We start from the raw sequence: 26,164 nt of genomic DNA, 5'->3' as shown, positions 1-26,164 counted from the left end.
GTAGTAATACGGCTTTTTTATAGGATATTTGACCGTTTTTAACTAATTTAGCTGGCTCAATCTTACTCTCTTATCGCCCTGCAAATGACACCGTCTAGCTAGTCATCCTCCCATAGTTGCAAATAGTAGTTTTGTGCACGAGCTTCAATTGGATGAGTTAATATAAAATTTGACACTTATAAAATTTTGGTTATCGCTATTGTTTAAACGGAAATGAAACTTTCGGTGTTCATTTCTTTTCTAAATTTAGTCATACTTTGATGTTGCTTAACAATTTTACGATAAGGAAGATATTTTTACAGTTATTTTAATAAATATACAAAAGTGTGCTACGGGGCTGTGCGTGTGCTGAAATATATTTTAGATTAATTCACATGAAGATGCGAAAACTGTCTTACCAATTTACCGTGAAACTCAGTGCTAAGCAACTTCCTCCTTATTGGTATCAAAATTATAGAGTTGCTCCAGATTGGATTCAAAATGTTATGCGTAGAAATCTACATCTATATTTAAGAACACCGGAAGCCACGTTATTAAGTCGAGCAACATCTTTCAAAAGGAGCAACGTTCTTATTTTCTTCGGAATATACCAAAAAATTCAAATTATCGTACTGTTACAACCTGCCCCAATAGATGTTACAACTAGCCCCAAGCGCGGGGTAAGTTGTAACAATGCACTTTTTTTGGTAAAACGCTAGTTGATTAAAAAATACCAGACTTTTTAACTTTTTTTCAGTTCAATTTGATTCAGAAAGAGTTAAACTAGCCTTGAGTGTTTAATTGGTGATAATTGAGAAAATCGCTGTCAAGATATATTTGATTTTATGAAAATTGTTACAACTAACCCCCTCCTCCCCTACTATACACATATTGTATTTTTCTTTCTTCTGCTATTAATGTGTACATATCTTCTATTTTTTGGTTCCAATAGGTGCTCCCAATCATTAGATCATTTATTTTGTAGAATTCGATCATCTGTATTCCATTTCTCTTTATCGTTTCCTCTCCATATTTTTCTCTCGGCTCATCCCTCTAGTATGATTTTTTTTACTCTAGAATTCCAATCATTATTACTTATTATAACTCATTATTATGATTGATTCGTATTCTTCCCTAGCTTCATCTAGTAATCTAGTTCAATTTATAATCTGTTGTAATCTTCTATTACTTCCTTCTTCATCTCTTAAATATTGTATTCGACAAAATGTCAGCTTTTATATTTTGAAGGCAAAGGATATATTTTATTACATTGTTTACGTTTTATCGATAAAAATCTTTTTTTTTCCTTTCTCTCATATATATTTCAACATTTCTGGACCAACTTCATCGCTCTTTATTGTTTCCTATGGCTTCCTCTAGTTCTTCTTCCTGCTTGCTTAGCTTCTACTATGATCCTTTGCCTTTCCTTGCTGTCCGTTCAACAGAAACTTTTCAGTTTCTGGAAATATTCTCTCGATCTTTTCATTATATTCTTCGGTCATCGGTTCTTATATCCATCGGTTAATAGTGTTCTGTTTTTGTTCAATATTTGTTTTAGTTTTATCATTGATTATAGACACGGAGTCAGTGTCTATAATCAATGGTTTTATTTATTTGTTGCGTTTCTTGGGTTTTTCAGTGTTAGGTATATAAAATAATTTTACATTTTCTTTACACTTTCCTCTTTTTCTCCCAACTTTCCTCAGCTTTTCTTTTTCTCATTTTTCTTGCGTTTTGTCTTATACTTATGTATTATTTCCATCATTTCTGCGTTTCTTCTATTTCGAATTTTACCTCGTTATTCCACCATGGTGTCCACTTTCCTTTCCCATTATTTCTTGTTGTCTCATATAAAAGTTTTGCTACATTTATCATAGCATCTCCAAATGTTCCCCTTTCTTCTTCTACGATTTCTGTCATTTCGTCTTCTTTGTCTATTTCCTCCTCTAACTCCTCCTTATATTTGAATTTCGTGGTTTCTTCCCTTAGTTAATGCTTTTAAATTATTTCCTTGTATTTCTTATTCTTGTCTTCTGTGCTTTTTATTACTATTTCTTTTAATTGTTGGGAGTAACTTAGGGAGACCTAAGCTTGCTTGGCCTAGCTTTGAGAAACAGAATACGGAATGATGAGATACGGCGAAGAACTCTAGTAGAAGACATCATAACACGCATTACGAAGTTGAACTGGGATATTTTAAATAGAATAAAGGACGCTGATGCAATAAAGTATATTGACGGTCACTGTCGGACATGTAGTCAAATAGACCATTGAAGATGTTCGAATTTTTGATGATGTTCTTATATTATTATAGACAAACTTAACAAAAAGTGCAGAAGACAGAATAGCATGGGAAAGTCGGGAATACGCGTACCTATATCCAATATTGAATTAACAAAAAATACAAAAAATTGATGGCTTTTCTTGTTTTCTTTAGTTCCTTTGCCCTTTTCTGTTGCCATTTGTACTCGTTGTACTATTTAATTATCAACCTCCCTCCACCTTTTCAAAGATTGTACATTAATACGAGAATATAAAAATCAAACAGTCTCTTAAATCACTGAAAGTTTTGCTTAGGGAGATTTCTAGCCAACCTTTTTTCTGGTCTCAGTAATAACGAGGTTTTTTCTAGAACCTCTAAAATGGTTCTTTCCAAACCCCAACTATCAGAATCTTTCCAGAATTTACTTTTTCAGAACAAAATCTAATAGGCTTTATTTAGAACCTCTAATAAAATTTTTTGTAGAATTTCCAAGATGATTCTTTCCAGAATCTGATTACCAGAACCTTTCCAGAACCAAATTTTATATGGTTACTTTGAAACCTCTAATAGGATATTTCTAGGACTTTTAAGATGGTGCCTTCTAAAACATAATTACCAGAATCATTCCAGAATTTAACCTTTCTAGAACCAAATTAAATTGGTTTTTTTAGAACCTCTAAGATAGCTCTTTCCCGAAACGATTTATTATAAAATTAGTGTTTTTCTAGAACTTCTAAGATGGTCCTTTCTATAACCTAATTACCAGAACCTTTCCAGCATTTACTCTTTCCAACTGTTTTAATTTATTTCAAATTTCAATTTACTTTCTTTCATAAATAGTATGCGGAAATTCTTTGAACTGTTTAATATTTTGTTTAATTTTATTTTTTATCTCATTACTTAATTTTCGATTCCTGCTACATTATGTAAGTCGCGTACTTCGTTAGAAATTAGAAAAGGGAAAAATTCATTAATTGTTGTCTGTAATTACAAATGTTATTAGTGGGATAGTATATCCACGTGTGAAATATTATGAAAAGGAGATAAAAAGCATTAATTTCAATGTTAAAACTGGTTTAACTTGTTTATTTATTGTTGTTGGGACACTGGGAGATTTATAAGATCATTAAATTTTACGACCGTAAAATTCATCTGTCATTCACACGATTCGTTTATTAGCTGCAGCAGATTATTATATCATACAATGTTAAAATAAAAAACCAATCCAAACCAGAATCCAATATATTTGCGATGTCAGACAAATTCGAGACAATCTAATTATTATGCGGTGTGGTAAATGTTGAAAACATTTTTGTGTCTCTTCTAGACAGTTTGAAAGTAACACCAAGGTAACTTGGTGTGAAGTAAAATTATCATCCATACACGCATTCGGTAATAGCTATTTGTATAACAAGGGAGGAAAGTGCTACTTTTCCTCCCGAGAATGAAGTTTACTGCCCGACGCGTAGCGGAGGGCAGTAATCATTCTAGGGAGGAAAAGGCACTTTACTCCCAAGTTATACATATGGTTTTTCCACCTTCCTCAAATAACAAGTCATTTTTTTATTTTTACTTAATTTATTTATCTAACTAACCAACAAAATTTATTAGAACTAAAACTAACAAGTAGGTACAATATAACTGTCAACTGTCAAATATAAGTCAAATTACTAATGTAAACATTGTTAAATTAAAATAACAATTTAGTGTTTTTACCATTCTACAAAATACAGAGTGTTTTTAAATAAACGTTAAAATGTATAGATACTTACTTAATAGAAAATAGATATTGTACAGGGCGTCAATAAGTTATATTTCATGAATGAAATACCATGACGTCACTTTTACTTTTCCTCCCTAGGGAGGAAAAGTGAAACTTTGCTCCCTACAATCAGGTCCGGAAAAGTATACTTTCGGTAGAGGTAGGTGGAAAAATATTTTGTTCCTTTTTCCGGATGGCTGACTGAATCCATCCTACAACGTTACTTGCACTGTGTAAATCATCCTCACTGTGAGAGATTTCATCGTTTTTGTTCTTACTTTTTTATTATTTCATCTATGCTCAGCTTGAAAAATGGCGGGTTATGTAAATCCTCCTGTCTTATTCTAGGTTCTAATAAACATTTTCGATAGTTTTGATTAACCCTAGAGGTATACCTTTTGGTACAATTAGTGGATAACGTCCTTTAATTTGATCCTGTCAAATGCCCTTTTCAGGTTCATGAAACATCAATATGCTAGTTGTACTGTAGTGATTTCTCTTGAACTTATTATTATTATAAATATAGCGTCGGCGCATCACCTTCCCGATGTAAAGCCTTGTTGTTCTTCTGTTAGTGTTATAATTTCATTGAGTTTATTTGTTATCACTTTGATTGATAAGTTTATCATATTATACATTCTTACTACTGCACTATCATGTTACAGGTGTAATATTAGATGAGGAATGTGCCTTGCTTCCGCTGGAACATTCGTTTTTTGTGACTAATGAAATCGTACTTAATATTAGAATTAGATGTGAAATGTAGCTTTTTATGAATAATGAAATCGTATTTAAGTTCTTCTTCTTTGTGTCAAGCCATCTGTCAATTCTTCTTCTTTTTGGGCTGTCATGTTGCATTGATAAGTTTAGTCTTTTGTTTATAAGGTTGATTTCAGAGAGGTGTTTGCTTGATCTCTATTCTCGTGCTGTTGTATTTATTCTATTATTTTTTGGATTAGTTTAATTTAAATAATTGTGTGGTCAGATCTGATCCTCCTTACTTTAGTTAGGACGTTGTTCGGTATTCTGCCTCTCCCGGTGATTTATTTTTTTAAATTTTATTAATAATGTCTTTACCACTTCGTCCTCAATGTTTATATCCTCTTTTGTCGTCAGTTCTGGTATTGGTGGTTCATTATCGTCACCTAGGGATCGCAAATTAACATCGATGTTTAGAAAACATCGATGGTGAAGTTTGAAACATCGATGTTTTAACATCGATGCCAGGCTTAGATAAATAACATCGACGACACCATCGCCATCGATGGATACCGTTCGATACATAGAGTTAAATATTAGCATAGAGAGAGTGTCATTCAGAGCGAAGTGACGACACCATCTTTTTTATTTGGATTAGTGCTGTTTCACTCTTACGCATAGTAAAGCTGCTACAGTTGTCCTCCTCTTCCGTGCCTATATTCACACTGAATGTCATCATAGATTTTCGATACAATGTGTTAGAAAGAGATGCAGCAAACCAGTCCATGAGATCTTGTCGTCAGTAAGCGCGGAAGGTAGGCTCCCTCTATGTTAATATATACCTCTATGGTTCGATAGTGAGCGATGTTTGTGCAAGGTCAAGATGATGTGATGACAGATGACAGATAGTATAAATAGAAGTGAAGTTAGACGTATTTCTTTACATAACTTGACAAGTTACGTCAAAATAAGGAATCTTGAAATTCTTAAATACAGGCGGTCTGCATTTTGTTTTAGGACAAAAATAAAGGACGCAATACTGCTCATTTTTAGTTCAATAGGTTCAGTGGCGCATCCAGGGGTGGGCGATGAGGGAGATCGCCCACCCTCTCAAACCAAGTTATATATAAAGATTATAAAAACTTTCATTTATTCAATGATTTTTTATAGAAATTTAGCCAATCGGCCCCCCCTCTTGACGATGTTGGGTCCTGCTGGATCCGCACTGTATAGGTTCTATATCAAAATAAAGGATTTTTTATTACAGGCCTACGTAAAATACGTTAGGCTAATAAAACATGGACGTTTTAGAAACATCGATGTTTTAGTGACGATGGATGTATCGATTACATCGATAGTATGTTTCAATGTTTATTATTTCTTGCGATCCCTATGTCACCTAAGCAAATAGGAATCGAAACTATTCTGCTCATGTTTCCTTCTGAAGGTGCCTCGTATTTATTAGTTCGTTCATCTCTTTTCCTTGTCCACTGATCATTCTTTCATCTATTTTTGAGAAACGCTCGCAGTGTTCCTTTTCCTATTTCATTTTGGATTCCTTTATAGTGGTTGCATGCTTATTGTGTTTTGTACTGTAAAAAGGCTTTCTTCATTTCTTCACATTTTGTGTTTACCTCATTTCTAAACCATAGATCAGTGCATTAGAGATTGTCTTGCAAAATGAAAAATTGTGTCCAAGAAACTAACTAATGAACCATAAATCAGATATAAGCCTTATTTTATTTCGGTTTATTTTGCGTTTATTTTATATTTTGTTAACAGATTTTTGTACTGTAGGTATTGTTTAGATCAGGACTGAGTTCTAATTGTAATGCATACACATACAAATACGTACTTTGTTGAAGCATATTTTAAGTTTTCCTTTAAACTTCTTTAAAAACTATGTTGGATTTAGTAATTTCTTTAGTAAAATAATTTACAAAATATTTAACAAATATTAAACAACAAAAATGTTGCTTACAGCATCAGATAAAAAATTTACAAACCACTGAATATTTTGTAAATTAATTTATGAGTAAGAAATTATTATGTTTGGTTACAGAGGCTGTGAATAGAAGCAATAAATATTTTTTTATTAAGTAGTTGCATCAAAAAAAAAAATAATTTTTGTATAAAGTTGCGACTTTTTCTAACAAAATTTCGTCGTTTTTTACGTTAATACCTCTACCATTGCAAACATTTTGTAGATTGTAGAGAAAGATATCTACAGCAGAGGTTTAACTAACGAGATCAAGAAAATTGCTGTAGTTTTTAAAAAAATATACAATATTACCATATACAATAAGTCGATTGGATAGTTCAGCTGGCTGGCACTCGCGAAGCGTCCATTACCATTGGTAACAGTTTAAAATCTTGCAAATAAATATTTTATGACGATGAATAATTCCATTTACCAATATTTTTACCAATAGAAATATATTATTATATTATGTGTTAATAGTATCTACCTAATTCAGTAAATAGCCAACTACTCGTAGACACACAAAAATATTGGCGAGTTTATGTGACTCAGTTGCACTTTATTATGCTCTGTTACCAGTATCATTTGTGGTTACCATAGTTATATCCTCGCTGTCGCTCGGGACCGCCTAGTGTCTGAAAATTTTGAAGGAACGACGGCGTAAGCGCAAGCGCGCTGTGTAGTTATATCAGTCAGTAGCCCTGTTACCAGATTTAAATTTGGTTACAGTCCCTATAAAAAGTGTGCGTGCAGTTAACCATGGATGAGTGTCGCTGCGTAATCGATCAACTACTTGAAAAGTAGTTCTCCTTGTATAATTTTGAAGAAAAAAATAAGATTATTGAAAATGAAAGACCTATTTTAAACGATTTAAAAAAGGAATAAAAAAAAGTACAGTAGAACCCCGCAAATCCGAACTATCGGCAAATCCGAACCAACGGAAAGTGAAAAAATTTTTTAAAAATTCAAAATAAAAATTTAAAAACATGTTTATTATGTGAGAAAATAATTACGTAAGAGGCTAGCTACAGTATTAAACACTGCAACACTAATGGGTGAATAAAAGCGTCGAGTTAGACGAAACACAATCAATAAAGGAATGTGCATAATACACAATTCCCATGGTATACTATGAACTAAAACATTGAAAAAGATAAGAAACATGAGAAACATAGTGTAATCAATATCCAGATTACAAATTAAATGAATCATTTACATGGCCGAATTCCCATGTCCCGTGACGAAACAAAACTACTGGTGTTAGCGATTTAATATTTCAGTGATCTAAATATTTTTCAGCTTTAGAATATTGGAGGCATAAACGTGCGGATAAAGTTTCATAAAGGGATCGGTGGTAGTCCAAATCTTTTAAAAATCATCTTCGTTAGCTTCTTAGGCTAACTTTTGGGATAATCCGAACAGGCTGTCCCCCAATTAGTTCGGATTTGCGGGGTTCTACTGTAGTTCGATATTTTAAATTTAGTTGGTACAGTGAAAATCCTTGGTTATGTGGTGGCAAGAAAAATAGACTGTATTGTTGGCCATGTCTTCTGGTTTCTACAGAAAAATGGGTGGACCAGGTTCACGATTTAAATAATTTTAGAGTTTTAAAAAGGAGACATGACATTTCTCCGTAACCTACATGTAAGATTATACCCATTTTCATTCAGTTTGGCAAAACAAGAATCGAAAGTTCTCTTAACCAAGCTTTTAAAGCAAATATTGCTAAACATAATGAGTTTGTTAAGAAAATAGATAGGTATATCCTTAGCACACTTACATATAATATATACCGTGTGTTTTTTGGCCAAACAAGAATTAGCGTTTCGTGGTCATTTTGAGGGCGACGACTCTGACAATCGAGGCAATTACAGGGAACTGTTAACATTAGTTGCCAAAAAAGATCAAAAATTTTGCAAACATCTAGAAACATCAACTGTTTTTTCGATAGTTTCAAATGATGTCATGTCTTCATTTTCTTAAATAAGATTTTTTGCATGTGGTTTTGGAAACACTTTAGAAAAAGTCACGCGTCGCCACTGCTCGCTGGCAACTTCACTTTGACTCTTTGACGTTACTACTTTAATGGATTCGTCCAGCCCGATATCTTTCCAACACAGCAGTATTTCATTCAAAGTGGATCTGCTGCTTTGTATTGAAACTTGAGAGTGAATAGAGTCGGCCGATGGATGAGTTGTGTGGTTTAGTGCTATGTCATAAAGAAATTCCTGGCATTGAAATTTCTGAATTTTCTTTAAAAAGGAGCTAGTGCGCCTTTTATCGGACCAAAATCATTCTGCGTTATCCCAAAAAGTCGCAGCGTAGAAAAAATTCGAAATTGGGAAAAGAAACTGGGAGTAGTCAACTGGGTCAATATTCTAGATCTAGACTAAAAAACAAGCATAAAGGTTAGTAAAACCTTCTGCTCGCTACTCAAAATAATATTAAAGCTTAAAAAAAAATTAAATTATAGTGTTAAAATTAAAGAACTGTTCTTACTGGACAATACGAAGGATATACATAAAATATATTTAAGATAGCAGTGTATGAAGTCCCACAAGGTCAAAGATCCCTAAAAAATATACAATATAGGTTGTAAAGTCTCAGGTGCTGTGCAATCATAGTTTCGTTGGAACGCCAGAAAGCAGGAAATATTAGGAAAAAATTAAAAAGTAAACAAGAGTCTCTGAAAACTGCTAATTTTTGTTACATTAAGACTAATTATGTTTTAAATCTTACTGAAACTTTATGTTGTAAGGAAAATGTATGTGTTTATTTAATGATTACGTGATTATTTATATTTCTAGTGGATTAATAGTACTTACTTATCTACAAAATTTCCAGAGATAATTTTGAATTTTACTTAAAATCTTATCTTGCCAATTTTTCTCAGTTTAGGGTGCAAATGACTACTGGGTTTTTTTAAATAAATTCACCTGGTGCTGATTCATTTTTATTTGGTATTTGTGTATTTGTTCTGTTTATATATTGATTAATATTTGAAAACAAGGAACTATTGATTTCTGTTATACAATCAGTCGTCATGACAAGATTATTAATTCGATGGAAATATTTCGCTCATCAGGAGGAAAAGTGCCATAACTCAAAAAACAACCTTTTTCAGGGGAGACAAAAATTGATATTTATTGACCTATATTAAACTGCCAGTTTTAAACAAAAATTGCTAAAATTCATAAATTAAAAACGAAGAATATGGATACGTGAATATCTTTTATTGTGTAAGAAGCAAAACGCCGAAAAATACCTAATATGATACTCAGGGCCGCGTTTAGATCAATTGACGCCCTAGGCAATTCTCTAGTAGCCGCCTTTAAACATGTACCATTTTTGAGAAAAAAAAATTGCAAAAATTTAAATAAGAGTATACTAAAAATGGATTTAAACTACGATGTTTATATACGTATAATAGAAAAAATTGTCATTTTTCATTGAAAAAACTTCTTTTCAAAAAAGACTTTTCAAAAAAAAATTTGTTCTTGACAAAATCGGCAAATTGTTAACACGTTCTTGCGTCATACTTAATGGAAAAATATTTTTAATTCTTGACATTTTCGAAAATGACCTTTCAGCGGACACGTTGGCAACTGGGAAGCACAAATAAATGTGCAAAGCAATGTCAAAATTAGGGAAAATATCTTTCAATCCACTTAGTGCAGTCACTGAAGGTTTTTACCGCCGATTTCGTTGAACCTCCATTGATTTTCATGAATATTAGTGAGTAGTAAGAGGATACCTCAAGGAACAAAGTTGACACGATGCCAACTTGCGCTTTTACCGTGGGGGTGAAAACTACCACTTTAAGTGGGGGTGAAAGAAATATTACCATAAAACGATAGATACAAATTCTAAGCCTTTGTTATACAGGGTGTCCCGAAAAGAATGGTCATAAATTATACCACACATTCTGGGGTCAAAAATAGTTCGATTGAACCTAACTTACCTTAGTACAAATGTGCTCACAAAAAAAGTTACAGCCCTTTGAAGTTACAAAATGAAAATCGATTTTTTTCAATATATCGAAAACTATTAGAGATTTTTTATTGAAAATGGACATGTATAATTCTCATGTCAGGAACATCTTAAAACAAAATTATAGTGAAATTTGTCCACCCCATAAAAAATTTATGGGGATTTTGTTCCCTTAAACCCCCCCAAACTTTTGTGTACGTTCCAATTAATTCATTATTGTGGTACCATTAGTTAAACACAACGTTTTTAAAACTTTTTTGCCTCTTAATATTTTTTCGATAAGCCAGTTTTTATTGAGATGCGGCTTCTTTTTCAATATATTTACGTAAAAATTTTATGGGGGTTTTGTTCCTTTAAACCCCCCTAATGTTTGTGTACGTTCCAATTAAACTATTATTGTGGTACCATTAGTTAAACACAGTGTTTTTAAAACTTTTGTCTCTTAGTATTTTGTTCATAAGTCACCTTTTATCGAGATGTAGCTTCTTTTTCAAAATATACCTAAAAATGTAAATTATAAATAAATTTTCAGATTATTAACAGGTCTCTATAACCGTACTTAACCATATACAAATATGTGGTGGATTCGACAAATATTCAAAATATCTCGATAAACACTGGCTTATCGAAAAAGTACTAAGAGGCAAAAAAGTTTTAAAAATAATGTGTTTAACTAATAGTGCCACAATAATAATTTAATTGGAACGTACGCAAAAGTTTGGGGGGGGGTTAAGGGAACCAAACCCCCATAAAATTTGTATGGGGTGCACAAATTTTACTTAATTTTTTTTTAAGATATTGCTGTCGTAAAAATGCCACATATCAATTTTCAATAAAAAATCTTTGAGAGTTTTCGATATATGAAAAAAAATCAATTTTCATTTTGTAACTTCAAAGGGCTGTAACTTTTTTTGTGTGCACTATTGTATATAGGTAAGTGAGGTTCAATCAACCTATTTTTGACCCCAGAATCTGTGGTATAATTTATGACCAATCTTTTCGGGACACCCTGTATAAAGTTATTAAGAGGAAACAGTAGCGATCAACAGGTAGCAAAAACGCGTTCCAAGATTGCGGCTGTAATTTTGAATATTTTTTCGAGATATTTGGCACACGTATTCGTAATATAATAAAGAATGGCGATACAGAGCCCAATTTGAAAAATATATTAATATGTGGAAATTACTCTGTAATTAAATACAATATTAAAAAAACGAGCCTGTAGCGCCATTAAGAAGAACAAATAAATACACTTTCTTCAAATAAACTTTTTTATCCGATGCCTAGATTTTGTGTCATTTTGGAACTACTAAATTCATTAGTAGTTCCAAAATGACAGTAACGTAATATTACGAAGTTGGAAGTAAATATCTATGTGACACTTTTCCAGGGTAAAGTATAGGATTTGTGGAGCCAATTTAACAAGATAACTTGATTTTTGCATTTTTTCAGTTTTGTCGCTTCTCTTCCGGATGAGCAATTTGTATTTTTACATGACTTTTTTTTAAAAACGTGAAAGCAGGCAACAAATTTTTTCTGTCGACAAAACAATGCCGAGTTTTCTTCGGGCTATTTTTGACGTACCGTTTTCTCTATTTAGTGATCGGCAAAAGAATCCAAGATTCGCGACTGCCATAAAAGTTTTATTCGGTAAATTGCAGAAAACAGAATGATGAAGTCCACCCGACATCCTGCAGTTAGAGTTTTATTGCCGATATATATAAATCTACATGTCTTCGATGATGACAAAAGGCAGTTTCCTGAACCTCTAAAATCTTTTTATCAGTGCGGTAGTATTACAAAACAGTTAAAATACTTTTTATGTCATGAGGAAGTCATTAAAAACGCGATGATCTGTAGGTGTTCACATGTGGAATTTAATTGTTTTCTGTCGGTGTAACTGTAGCGACACTGAATAAAACACATGTAAATTAGTTTATGGTAAAATTGCCGAGGTTTTTAAGGAAAGTGTTGTAAGATTTTACGGTTATTTGGAAGCTAAGGTGTGTTAGATGTATCATCATTAATAAAACATATTATATGTAGGTACAATGTGACATGTTCTACTGAACTCGGATTCAGATGAACGTTCTTTCGTAACGTTTATTACTTTGGTTGGTTGTTCCTGTATTTGCTGCTGATGGCTTGTGTTGGTCCGAAACGCGTCCAAAGTATCTTATACTGTTTTTAATAAATTTTGTGGTTCAACTCGAAGAGAGTATATTATTACGCTTATTACTTTTAAAAGATTAAAATTAATATAAACACAACTAAAAACAAACAATAACGCCATCAGATATATTACATATCATCATTATCATGTTTGGATCTACATCCCATCGAGGATCTAATTCCATTCTATGATCAGTTTTCATTCTTTCAATAATTGCCTTCTTCTTATGGTGCCTATCCGTTACGGATGTTGGACACTAACATGGCTATTCTGACTTTGTTGACTGCTGCCCTGAAAAGTCCGGTAGTGGTTAAGTTAATCCATTTTCGCAGGTTATGCAGCCAGGATATTCTTCTTCGTCCTGGACCTCTTTTCCCATGCACTTTACCTTGAAGTATGGTCCGAAGTAGGTCATATCGTTCTTCATTGTGCATTATATGGCCCAGGTATTCCAGTTTGCGACGTTTTATGGTTACGACTAGTTCTCGCTCTTTACCCATTCTATGTAGAACTTCTTCGTTGGTAACTCTGTCTATCCAGGAAATCCTCAATATGCGACTATAGCACCACATCTCAAATGCTTGAGTCTCTTCAGTGATGCAAAGTCCATGACTCCACACCATATAAAATAACGGAGAATACGTAGCATTTTAGTAAACGAACTTTTATTTCCAATTTTATATCGTGGCTGTTAAAGATTTTTTTCATTTTGACGAAAGCTGATTTTGCCTTCTCGATCCTTATCTTAATTTACGTCGATTGGTCCCACTGTTCATTTAAGTTTGCACCCAAATAACAAAAGTTAATGAGTTGTGTTATAGGTTGTTAGTTAACTAGTAATTGACCAGGTGGTATCCTATTTTTGCTTATAACCATGTATTTGGTTTTTTTGATGTTAAAATCAAGCCCAAACCTGCTACTTACTTCTGCCACCCTGGAGACAAGTGTCTGCAGACCTTCAAGACTGTCTGCAAAAATGACAGTATCATCAGCGTATCTTATGTTGTTCAATCGTTCTCCGTTTATGTATTCCCTCGTCTATGTCTGTTAGCGTTAGGTTCATAATGTGCTCTGAATATGTATTGAACAATGAATGGGGACAATATACATCCCTGTCGCACACCTCTTTTTATCTTTATGTCGTCTGTTAACTGATCCCCTACTCTAACAGCTGCAGTTTGTTCGTAATAGATATTGTTTATTATACGGCGATCTCTGCTGTCTAGACCAATTGAATTTAATACTTTCATCAGTTCGTCATGTTTTATTCTATCGAACGCTTTCTGGTAATCAACAAAACACACATATATATCACAACACACATATACCGGGTGGTGAATTGGAAAACGAGCCATAGGAAACTCAATGTAAAATTCTAAATTGTTGAATTCCTGCTTCCCTTATTATTTTACATCAAAAGTCATGAGAAACTATTTGTAGGGGAATGATGAAATGGCTGCTGGTATGAGCACATTGTGAAATGCTACGAAATATTTGTAGGGGACTAAAATTTGTATTAAAAACAAAAGTTAAAATTGTTCTACGATTTAAAAACATTCAAAAATTTTGAAAAATATAATACATTGCCCATAGTAAGGAAGTGCCTAAAAGTAAGGCCACACGTTACTATTTCTGACAGTACGCGTACTATTGACTGAATAAAACATCTTTATTATTATGTACTACTTTCTTCTCAACTGAGGACATATTTTCAACTTTATGGTTTTTTAAACAATAATTGATAAAATAAAAATACTGACAGTTCAAAAAATTGTTAATATAATAATTTTATTGTGACCGAACGCCACCTTATACACATTATTGCCCTGTGTGTGGCCTAAATTTGGCAAATACTTTGATAAAATTTATTATATTTTACAAAATTTTGGAATGTGTTTAATTCGTAGAACAATTTTAACAATTGTTGTCAATAAAGATTTCAATCCTCTACAAATAGTTTCTCATGTCTTTTGATGTAGAATAATGAGGGAAGCAGGAATTCAACAGTTTAGAATTTTACATTGAGTTTCCTATGGCCCGTTTTCCAATTCACCACCCGGTATATCACAACAATTATATGCCAAAAAATTAAAAAAAAAATAAAAGTCGAACTGTTTTGGGGTTTATATCCAAAATGATCCATTATTGAGAAAATGAATTTATTCCATTATTTTGCCCCTATCTGTATAATAACGAAGCAATGGAAAGAAGAAATCTACAGGAAGAGGACTGGCAAAACAGAAAGAATTGTAGAGAAAGGTTGAGTGAAGGAATATAGTGAAAACTGTAGAAATCTTTAACAATTCTTAGCCATCTCAGTGGCATAGGAATAGGATTTCTTTTTCAAATGCGATCTTTTAAAGTGTCCTATTGCACGATCGGAATTAAATCTAATAAGGGCTATGGTCACTATTCTAGCGATATGAGGACGTGTATTAACGTGCATAAGGTGTCACGAATATGTCATATCAAATCAGGCCGGCAAATGGAAAACATGATCTTCTAAAATCTCTTTAATGTAGGTACATGTCAGCTACACAAGTTCGGTATGTCCTTTTAAAGCACTATATACTGCCACCACCAAAACTAATGCTCTCTATGAGGTTGCAAGTATTGGCATACCGTTCATTAACTCTTCTGTAGAAGAAAACAAGATATGATAGATATGAACAATGATGTCTACATGTGCTTTGTAGATTACTCGAAAGCCTTTGACAATGTGAGACGTGACCAACTAATCGAAATTCTGTAAAGCATAGGAATTGATGATAAGGACATCCGAATTGTGACAAGTCTCTACTGGAATCAGGCAGTCAGGGTAAAAGTCGGCAATGCGTCCACAGAGAGCATTGATATCAGAAAAGGTGAGCGACAGGGATGTATGCTCTACCCTCTCCTTTTTAATATTTACTCCGAACAAATTTAAAAAAAAGCACTGGATGAAGCAAACGAAGGCATAAAAATCAATGGAGAATTGACAAATAACATCCGAAATGCGGACGATACAGTCGTACTTGCCAGTAGTATCGATGAACTTCAGCATCTTACGGACAGGGTAAAAAGAACGAGTGAAGAAAGAGGACTTAACCTCAACATAAATAATACAAAATGGATGCTGGTCAGCAAAACTCAAAAACCTGCCAGACAATTGAAAATAAAAAACCAACTTATTGAACACGTTGACTCGTATATATACTTTGGAACAGTCGTCAACTCGAAATGGGATCAAACAACCGAAATGCGATCTAGAATTGAAAAGGCCAGAGCAACATTTAACAACATGAAAAATATATTCACCCATTCCGACATATCTCTCCCACTAAAAATACGGCTGCTAATGTGCTATGTATTTCCAGTCTTGCTGTATTGCGCAGAGGCATGGACACTGACGGGAACATTAATAATAAAGCTGGGGGCATTCGAAATGTGGGTGTATCGACGTATCCTCAAAATATCCTGGGAGTCAATTCTCGAGAACGATCGTTCGCTGAACGTATACGTTCGTGACGTAATGAGCGAACGTTTCTAAAAAATGCAATTCTGGAGGAATGAATCTTCAACGATTCGTTCGAAATCATCGCTCAAAGTGATCGTTCGACAACGAGTGGTCTTCATCATACGTTCGATAATAGTAACGGCGTTCTTCTTAACCTCAACTCTGTTTTTTGTTGTAAATAAGATTTTGGGAAAATGAATGTGGAAGATTTGATATTAGAAAATATGATGAGTGTTGTGAGGGAAGCTGAAATTTTAGTGGAAGAAAGTTTTAGTGGCCGCGAAAGACATTTTTATGATAGATTTAGGTTAGATTCCTGGTAATTTTACATTCTTTCAAAAATTGATTGGTACAGTAAATAAGTTATTTTTAGATATATGTAGTAATTATAAGATAATGAATGTAAATACACGTTATCCAGGCGCTACACATGATGAACTTATTTGGAATCAATGCAACTACCAAAATGTGCCACGAAATCTTTTTTTAAGATTAAGGTCATTTTACCTATTAGGTCAGAATTTATTTATAATATACCACAAGGTATGACCTGAGAATTGACCCTGAATTATTAGAATAAGATTTAATTAGTAGGTACTGTTATATTATTATGAATTATTTTCACTATTAAAGAAATAAATTGAAAATTTACTGACTTTTACTAATTATTAAACTGAAATCATTTTCCATTTTCATAAATGTAATATATTTCAATATTGGTGAATGAATGTGACAAATCAGGTTTTAAATAAACACCGAAACAGTTTTATCACATGGAACACAAACTTTTTAATAATATTTACCACGTTGCCAAATCTATAGATCTGTTAAAATGAGCGAATACGTTCATCGGAGCGAGTAGTTAAAAATATGCTCGAGAATTAACATTGCCGGAACTATACGTTCAATTTCATTCGTTCGTGAACGTGTACGCTCAGGGAACGATCATTCTCGAGAATTGACTCCCTGGTCGACTCACACCACCAACGTAGAGGTACTGCGCCGAATAGGAAACCAAAAAGAAATCTCTTACACAATTAAGAAACGGAAACTAGAATACCTCGGTCATATTATGAGACATGATAAATATCATATACTCCAAATGATAATATAGGGTAAAATAGAAAGCAAACGCAGACCCGGAAGAAGAAGACACTCATCGCTTCAAAACTTACGCCAATGGTTTGGACTAACAACGATCGAGTTATTCAGAAACGCCTCAAACAAAATTAAAATTGCTATGATGATAGCCAACGTCCGCAACAGACAAGGCACATGAAGAAGAAGTAGAAAAAAATCTCGCTTCCCTTTGAGAAACGTTATAAACGTGTGTGAACACGTTTGGAAAGTGACCAATGATGATTCTGATACATCTTCTATTTCTAAATGGATGTTAAGTAAAATATTTTGTATGCTACTGTTGTATGTAGTATCCAAAAAGCTAACCAAAATTGAGAAAACAAAATATGAACATTTTTTGTAGAATAATATTATTAAAATACGAGTATAAATTATGTGGTCCAAACTTTTAGACTCGACGCCTATGTCAGCTTTCCAAGGAAGACATTTATGAGCGATTTTTTTATTCTCAAACCTTTTGTCATCGACCGATGAGAATTAGTCACAGAAAATTAAAAGTGTTTCTACTATTGCCAAATAATTGGAGACAGTAAATTTTTTGAAAATAAATTCTGGTATAGACAAGCAACAGACCATGCCAAATTAACTTTATTACTAATAATAACCCGTTTTTCTGTTCGCATGTCACCTTACGAGCGACCAAAATAAAGAACATTAAAATGGACCCCTGGTAGAGGACCAATTTGTATTCTTTTATTATGCGCTCTTTTATGATCCAAAATATATAACACACGCGAAATGTAATTAGTCGCAGGACTCTAAACAATACTGAAATGACCATACGCAGAAAACTGTTGCATTTGACGGGTAGTCCAACCGATGAAATCGAATGAAAGTGTACTAAATCTTCTTGGAATTGGTTTGGGTTACATTAGTTTTGCATAACTTTTTAAGTAGATATATTTTAAGTAGTTACGGCGTGTAAAACGTAAACTTGCACGGGAATTTCACAAGAAATTTTTCGGAAATCACTGCCGTTTTGTGAAACTTCCTCAGCATGTTTTCCTAGTTCAAGAAAAGGTATCCGGGATACACAAATTGCTTGCTAATAGAGGAGGACATTTAGCACAAAATAAATAGATTTTTAAGTACAGCACCCAGAAACTTGCAATTTTCTTCGTTATGTTCAGGATGATGTTAAGAAAAAAGTCTACTATAGAAATATGTATGGAAATGCATAGTTGCATTTTAAAGAGCATACAATGCATCCAAAAGTGTATAAACATGTCAAAATAAGTGTATTATGTATGGGGCAGATTTTGTTACACGGGGGGTTTTGGGGTCGCTGAAGATGAAGACGCCAGCAGAATCTATCACCGGAGCACCTGGGGCTCTGCTAAGACACGTCATCTGGACTTTTGAGTGTTTTCGGTAATACATTTATGAAAACAGATTACTCGGGGGCTTTTGAGGTAGCTGAGCAAGAATACTGCTGGACTTCATTAGAATACAAAGATTGGAATACAATATTATAATACAATGGGCCGGACATGTAATAAAAATGGTAGAGGATAGTCTACCAAAAAGTGAATTGAACGCTAGAATGCAGGTAAAGAGACCGGTTGAAAAGAAAAGAATGCGCTGGGAAGACACAGTAAACAGCGACGCACATGCTCTTTTAGGAGTCCTTCTATGGAGAAGAGCAGCCACATAAAAACAAGGGTAAAGGCAAAAAACAAAGGAGGCCATGGCTTTGGACTGTAGTGCCGTAGAAGAAGAAGAAGAGCATGAATACGCAATCAGAACTGACCCCCGGAGCTCCTGATGTCCAGTGTCACTATTAAGACAAGTCATCTTCTGGAGTTTCGAGGGATTTTGGCATTACATTGAGGCAAACAGATTTCTCCGGTGGTTTTTGGGTTTGCTAAAAATGAATATGCCATCAGAACGACGCCCGGAGCACCTGGTGTCCAGAGTTACGCCATCTTCTAGAGTTTCGAGTGATTTCAGCACTAAATTGATGCAAACAGATTACACAGGTTTGCGGTTGCTGAACACGAATACGCTATCAGAATGACTCCCGGACCACTTGGTGCCCAAGGTCACTGCTAAGGCATGTAATCTGTTGGAGTTTGGAGGGTTTTTGGAGGTGCACCAGAGATGGTTCTGATTGCGTGTTCTTGCTCAGTAACCCCAAAAACACCCGAGTAATCTGTTTGCATTAATTTATTACCGAAAACCCTCAAATGTCCAGATGACGTATCTTGGCAGCATGAGGTGCTCCGATGATCGATGCTGATGGCGTATTCATCTTCAGTGACCCCAAAAACCCTCGAGTAACAAAATCTGGCTCATAATAGACTTATTTTGACATGTTTAATTATCTATCATTTTATATGGTAGAATTTTTTCTTGACATCACCCTGAGCACAATGCAAAAAATTGCAAGTTTCTAGGTGCTGTATTTAAAAATCGATTTATTTTTGCTTAACAACTTTTTTTCGAACTAGGAAAAATGAACTTTTTGAAGAAGAAATGAACAATGATTCTACCGGTGGCACAAGTAAGGGAGATAGTTTTTTTAGAGATAGAATTTTAAAAAAGTTTACAATGAAATTACAATAAAGCATTAGAACTTTTTTGCTATTTTCAGGATAAAAATTATTAAAAAAGTTACACAATGCCAAAAAAAGTTGCTCTACGATTATTCTGAATGAAGTTAGCCAATTTTTTAAATCGATGGTATCGAAAAATGATATATATGAACATTACACTCGAGCTATAAAATATCTACAGTTCTTATTGATGGATTTTGACGTTTCTTTCTATAATTTGTATGTACCTACTCTTTGTGTACATTACGAAAATGCCATTTGTTAATAAATATATTGTTAAATTACGCAATTTACGAAGTAAATTATAGTTTTTATTTTGAAAATGTTGATTTATATTTTGTATTTAACAAAATCTATAAAAAAGTTCACCGCCTCTGTATACTACACTTTAGACATTTGATTCTGAATTCTAGTTCTGTAAATACTGACTTGGTTGTATTTCTTTGGTTTTCAATAACAGGATATTGTACATATTTACTTATATTTACCTATTATTTTAGATGTAATCAGTGCTATTGGAGGTAAAGGGCTCCTATGGTTGAAAAAGGGCTAACCCAGTCCTTCTTAATTTTAAAAGTGTAAGGATCTTTTTAACACCATTTTTTTAATACGACTAATTCCTTCTTTTTAAAGACTGGTAAAAACAGATTAATAACAAAGCTAATCAATTAATATTGGTTTTATCTTTAAATATACATATTTTACTAGATTATAAGTATTGGTTGTTGAAAATTGTTAATAATCTTTTAGTACTGGTCAATTACTAAATCAAAATCTACTAAAATATTTTAACTGGAATGAAAATTCTTTCTTTTGTAAAATCGAGCTTGAGGAGTGATTTGTATTTTACAGTGGACGTTAGTCAAATAGTTTTTCAGATTCAAAATAATTTTTTATTTTGTTTGTTGTTGAAGCGCAGAAATATAAAAAAATCAATTTTTTAGTAACAATGTTACTACCTATGGTTACTGCTTGGAAAACTTAACAACCAAAAAATAGTACCGAAAATAATACACTACTACAAGAAAATTGATAAATATTCAAAGTGTTTTAAAGAATTTTAAAGCTTTTTATGTTTTACAAAAAAGTTATTTAAATAATTTTAAATTTTAAAGTTTATCATATTTTACGTTTTACAAAAACTCAGTCTATAGTTACTTCTGTTTACAGTTAGTTCTGTGTTAAAATAATATTTTTTCTAATTGTTTTCCAACAAGGCGATGCTGTGTTACTGGACAAATAGTAGTTTAGCTATTTCCATATTATACCATGTTTCCTGAAAGTTTAACTCTTTTTTTAATGTTCTTCTTTTTCTTCTTCTCCTTCTTCTTTCTTATAATCCTTAGTGCACTTCTGGGCGTCGGATCTTAAATGTTCTTAATCTTTTATTAACTTTCCTGGAGTGTCATATTATTTTTTTTGATACCTTTGTCAGTTTAGCCTATTTTACGTACCACCGTAAAATGAAGAAAAGAAGCATCATTAAAACTGTAGACAAACAATATATGCGAAGATACACAGAGAAATACAAAGGAAAATAGGGAAAGCAAAGGAAGCTTACCTGCATGATTAAAATATCAAGCAGGAAAAACTTTTTGGAAGCTTTGAAAGGCGACGAATGTCATGGCTTTTTGGAGCAGTTGTAAACATAATACAAATAGTCATAATAGATGAAGAAGAGACGGCATCTTAAGATGAAGAAGACGTGTCCCCGACATATTTTACAATAATACAACTTCTTTCACTGAATTTATTTTAATATAACTTCTTATTTTCTCCATAATAGAGACAGATATTTCTATTTCATTTAATTTTTGCGAAATTTGACACCATCAGAGTAATCTTAGATCAGTTTTCCGTTGGTTACAGCAATTGACATTTCTTTCTTTTTTATGTTCCATTGCAAATTTAGAGCAGGAGAGGAAAAAATAGAGAAAAAAGATAAAAATTAGAAAGCCTACTAGATAACATAAATCACCAAAAATATTAATGTAATATTTATTTCCAATTGAAAATAAGTCAATCAATTTATAAGTGGGCTACTTATCTATATAGTAAAAAACTGTTTGATATTTTAATATAATTTGGATATTCTAATATATATTTGCGTTTAGTGCAGTATCTAAAAAACTATTTGACTAATAATAAGAATACTATAGTTCCACCAAACATTTTTATACAATCAAAATAATTATGCAGGGAAACCAGAAATGGATACTAGCCAGTATATCATGCTCCTGCTCCAGTCATCCCTTATAGGGTATGTACTATTTATAATTTCTAAGGAAATGGCTAAAACTGAGTTTTTATTATTGATTATAGTTTTGTCATCCACTTCATATTCCATTACCTTACGCCATATATCTTTCTACTTTTTAAATTTTTTACATAACCTAGGAAAAACAAAAACAAAAATTTGGAATCCTTCGGTAGCTTTTCGAAATATTTGTGTTTGAAAATCGTTAATCGACATATGGCACCAAAAACAAGACACGATACAGCCACAACACAAAGACTACTGGAAACGGCAGAGATGAGAGTACTGGAGTAACGGAGACATTAGAAGACAATCTAACGTACAGTGTATAAACGAATGGACACTAAATAGAAAAAAACAATGGGATAACCACATAACCAGAATGGGGGAGACACGTGTGGTCAAAATAGCAAGAGATAAATCACCAATCGACCAGTTGACCGCGCAAAAGGTGGAGTGACAACCTTATAGAGGTATCTATCCGCCAATGAAAAAGCAGAATTGCTTTTAAACAGGAAGAAGAAGAAGAAGAAGAAGAAGAAGAAGAAAAAGAAGAAGAATATCGTTAACATGTATTAACTAGGAGATTCGGTACATTTTCATTACGTTTTTACGATTTTGTCATAAATTCACGGTTTTGAAAGTGTTTAAATGGTTTTTTTTCTTTGGACCTTTCTAAGAAAAATCTTATAGTGCATACTAATCGCCCTTCAACTTGTCTTTTGTCTATTCATCTATTACTCAGAGCAGATCATTGAAGAACATTGAAGAACATCTCACTTGGTATGCTGGCTTATACTACATATTTGTAGTTTTATTTTGGCATTGACTAAGATCAGTGGCGGACCAGAAACTGTGGAAAGGGCGGTCGTGGATCTTGAAGGTGATTTAATTACTTTTTTCTGATGTAAGGTCACTTAGTCTTACCACCCCTAGGACAAGTGGGTTTTTTAATGGGCCTAATTTTTTTTTGTTTGACAGTTCTCGGTTTTTTTTGTTTTTAGGATTATTGAATTTATATTTATTTTGGTTTGGGGGTGTCATGACCCCGTGACCCCCCTCTGGATCCGCCACTGACTAAGATATTTGAAGATCAGTTGCCTCACTTCTTGAGGCAGACCAAAAAGGGTCCTCATTTGGTCCGCTCATCGTGTTGTAAAGATATTCCTCTTGGTCTTTGGCCTTCTACTTTTCTTTTACTACCAATTTTACTACACTTCAATTTTTACGTTTACTTGTCTGTCTCTTCCAGGATCGGCATTTCTGTGTTCTGTCCAGTACACGCGCAGAATTATTCTGTAGACACACATTTCAAGTCTTCGATCTTCAATAGATTTTTTTGAGTCCATGTTTCGGCTGCGTGTGCAGCAAGTCTAAAAATAAGGGCATTAGCTATTACGCATAAGGGTATTCCTTGTTATTGTTCAAGTTTTCCGTATTTTAATTAATTTAGCTGTTGCAGTTCTGACTATTGCTAGTCTACACTTGATTTCTGCAGAGTAATCGCCATTGTTGATTATCAGGAATCCCAAGTATACGTACCTGTTTACTTCTTTAAAATTTGTGATTTGATGTATGTGCGATAAATTATTATTGGACCTGCCTACGATAATTTTTCGTTTTCCAGTATTAATCTGAACTCCGAAACTCTAAAACTGAAACTCTATTATTCTTCTTTATGGTGTCGAAGCCTGGACTATTAATGTTGACGTAATGAGAAAGCTGGAAGCTTTTGAGATGTGGCTTTTTGGGAAATTGTTGAAAATATCATGGACCGATCAATTTACGAACGAAATGGTGTTGCACAGAATAGGAAGAGACAAAGAACTTTTGACCACCATTAAGGCGAAAGACAGCATATTTGGGGCACAAACTTGGAAATGATAAGTACGAGTTGTTGCAGTTGATTATGAAGGGTAAACTCGAAGGAAAAAGGGAAAAAAAGAACACAGAACAGACGCTTTTAAGAAAAACAGAAGATAGAGACCAATTTGTAATGGTTATAGCTTATAGCCAACCTTCGTTAGTGGAGTCGGCACTAGAAGAAGAATCTGAAGTCCGAATTCGTTGCTTATCCGGCTTAGTTGTTCGGTAATGGTAATCATTTCGACTTCATTCGCTGCTAGTATAAGTGTTCCCCTATTTTCTGCCTCCTCAAGTGATTTTCCTATTTCCATACGTCTAGTACTTTCCTCATTATATAATATTCAGTATGTTATGTAAACCTGACAAACGTACCAGTTAAATCAGGACATAGCAGAATAACAAATGAAACTAATGATGCTGAATGGATGATGATTTCTGACCATATGACATCAAGATACAAGCCTGAAGTACCTTTTCAAGTGGACATTTGCCCACGAGACGAATGGGACAGAGGAAACTCTCGACCCAGACTGCAGGGTTACGCCTGGTATACGGACGGGCCTAAAACTGCAGACGGTTCGGGAGCAGGAATATTCTGTAGTGGTGGAAATTTCAACATTTCTATTCCTTTGGGAGAATATATCTCCGTATTTCAGGCAGAAATTTTTGCAATCTTGCAGGGTGCAAGAGAAAACAACCTGAGGGCATTCGAACTGCAGCTGGTTAACATATGCACATATAGCCAAGTAGTGATGTTGAAAAAGTAACTATTCGTTACAAAGTACTCGTTACTTACGAATACCGAAAGTAACGATTACTATACAGAGAGGCAAATCGTTACTTTGATTACTCTGATTACTTCGTATCAATCGTATCAGAGCGAGTAACGAATATTGTATCTACTTTGATTACTTCGATACTTCGTACTAATCGTATCAGAGCGAGTAACGACTATTGTATCTACTTTGATTACTCTGATTACTGCGTTACTTCGTACCAATCGTATCAGAGCGAGTAGCGACTACGACTATTGTAGTTGTTATATCGGAATACCTATACAAAATACCGACCTACTGAGAAATACGATTCTCGATATGATTACCGGTACTCAAATACAAAAGTAACAAAAGTAATCATAGTAATCAAATCATTTTTATCACTTAAACAGATCGGTGAAGGTCGTTGTTATATCGGAAAACCTATACAAAATACCTACCTACTGATTCTGGATATGACTACCGGTATTCAAACACAAAAGTAACAAAAGTAATCATACTAATCAATGTAACGAATACTGTAAAAAATGATTACTTTATACAAAATACCTACCTACTCAAAAATACGATTCTCGATATGATTACCGGTACTCAAATACAAAAGTAACAAAAGTAATCAAAGTAACGAATACTGTAAATGTTTACTTTATACAAAAGTAAGGATTTGTAACGAATACTCGAAAGTAACTATAATCAACATCACTATAGCCAAGCAGCCATTGGGGCTCTTATAGGCCCTAAGGTCTCTAGGCTGGTGTGGGAATGTCGACAAGAACTTGACAGACTGGCGCAACATAACAGTGTTATACTGGTATGGGTTCCAAGTCATCGGGGCATATACGGCAATGAAAGAGCTGATGCACTTACCAAGAGAGCATCAGCTACAAAATACCTGGGTCCAGAGCCGGCCGTGGGAGTGCCAAAAATCACCGTCCGCGAACGAAAAAAAGCCTGGATCCGAAGCCAACACAACTCACACTGGGAGAGTGTACCCGGTCAAACACATGACAAGATAATATATCGGACGGACATGTGTTAGTAGGGCTAAGTTACTGCTGAAAACAAGCAGGAATCAGCTCAGAGTCGTAACAGGTTTCCTCACTGGACATGCGTCAGTTAAGGGTCACCTGCATACAATGGCGCTGTTTCATGGAGATTTGAGCTGCAGACTCTGTAACAGACAACCTGAAACAGTCAACCATATTTTCCATGACTGTGAGACATTGG

General features: G+C 33.8%; 1 protein-coding gene across 5 annotated transcripts in view; it reads left to right on the top strand.

The window, feature by feature from the left end:
- LOC114331522 (protein drumstick) overlaps positions 1-26,164 on the top strand; it is a 131,813-nt gene that overhangs the window by 103,340 nt on the left and 2,309 nt on the right. Inside the window, exons 3-4 of one of the 5 annotated variants that reach the window (XR_003652664.2) lie at positions 20,539-20,616; positions 22,238-22,298. The exons of 2 other annotated variants lie outside the window; for them this stretch is intronic. Coding sequence is in view for 1 of the 3 variants with exons in the window: in XM_028281116.2 (XP_028136917.1) it covers positions 22,238-22,259 (22 nt within the window). In the remaining 2 variants the exon portion in view is untranslated. The remainder of the gene's footprint in view (positions 1-20,538; positions 20,617-22,237; positions 22,299-26,164) is intronic. 2 more of the 5 variants (XR_003652663.2, XM_028281116.2) reach the window with 2 other exon arrangements.

Source organism: Diabrotica virgifera, chromosome 7, assembly GCF_917563875.1.
Source record: "Diabrotica virgifera virgifera chromosome 7, PGI_DIABVI_V3a".
NCBI classification, from domain to species: domain Eukaryota; kingdom Metazoa; phylum Arthropoda; class Insecta; order Coleoptera; family Chrysomelidae; genus Diabrotica; species Diabrotica virgifera.
This window is presented reverse-complemented; position numbering and strand designations above follow the sequence as displayed.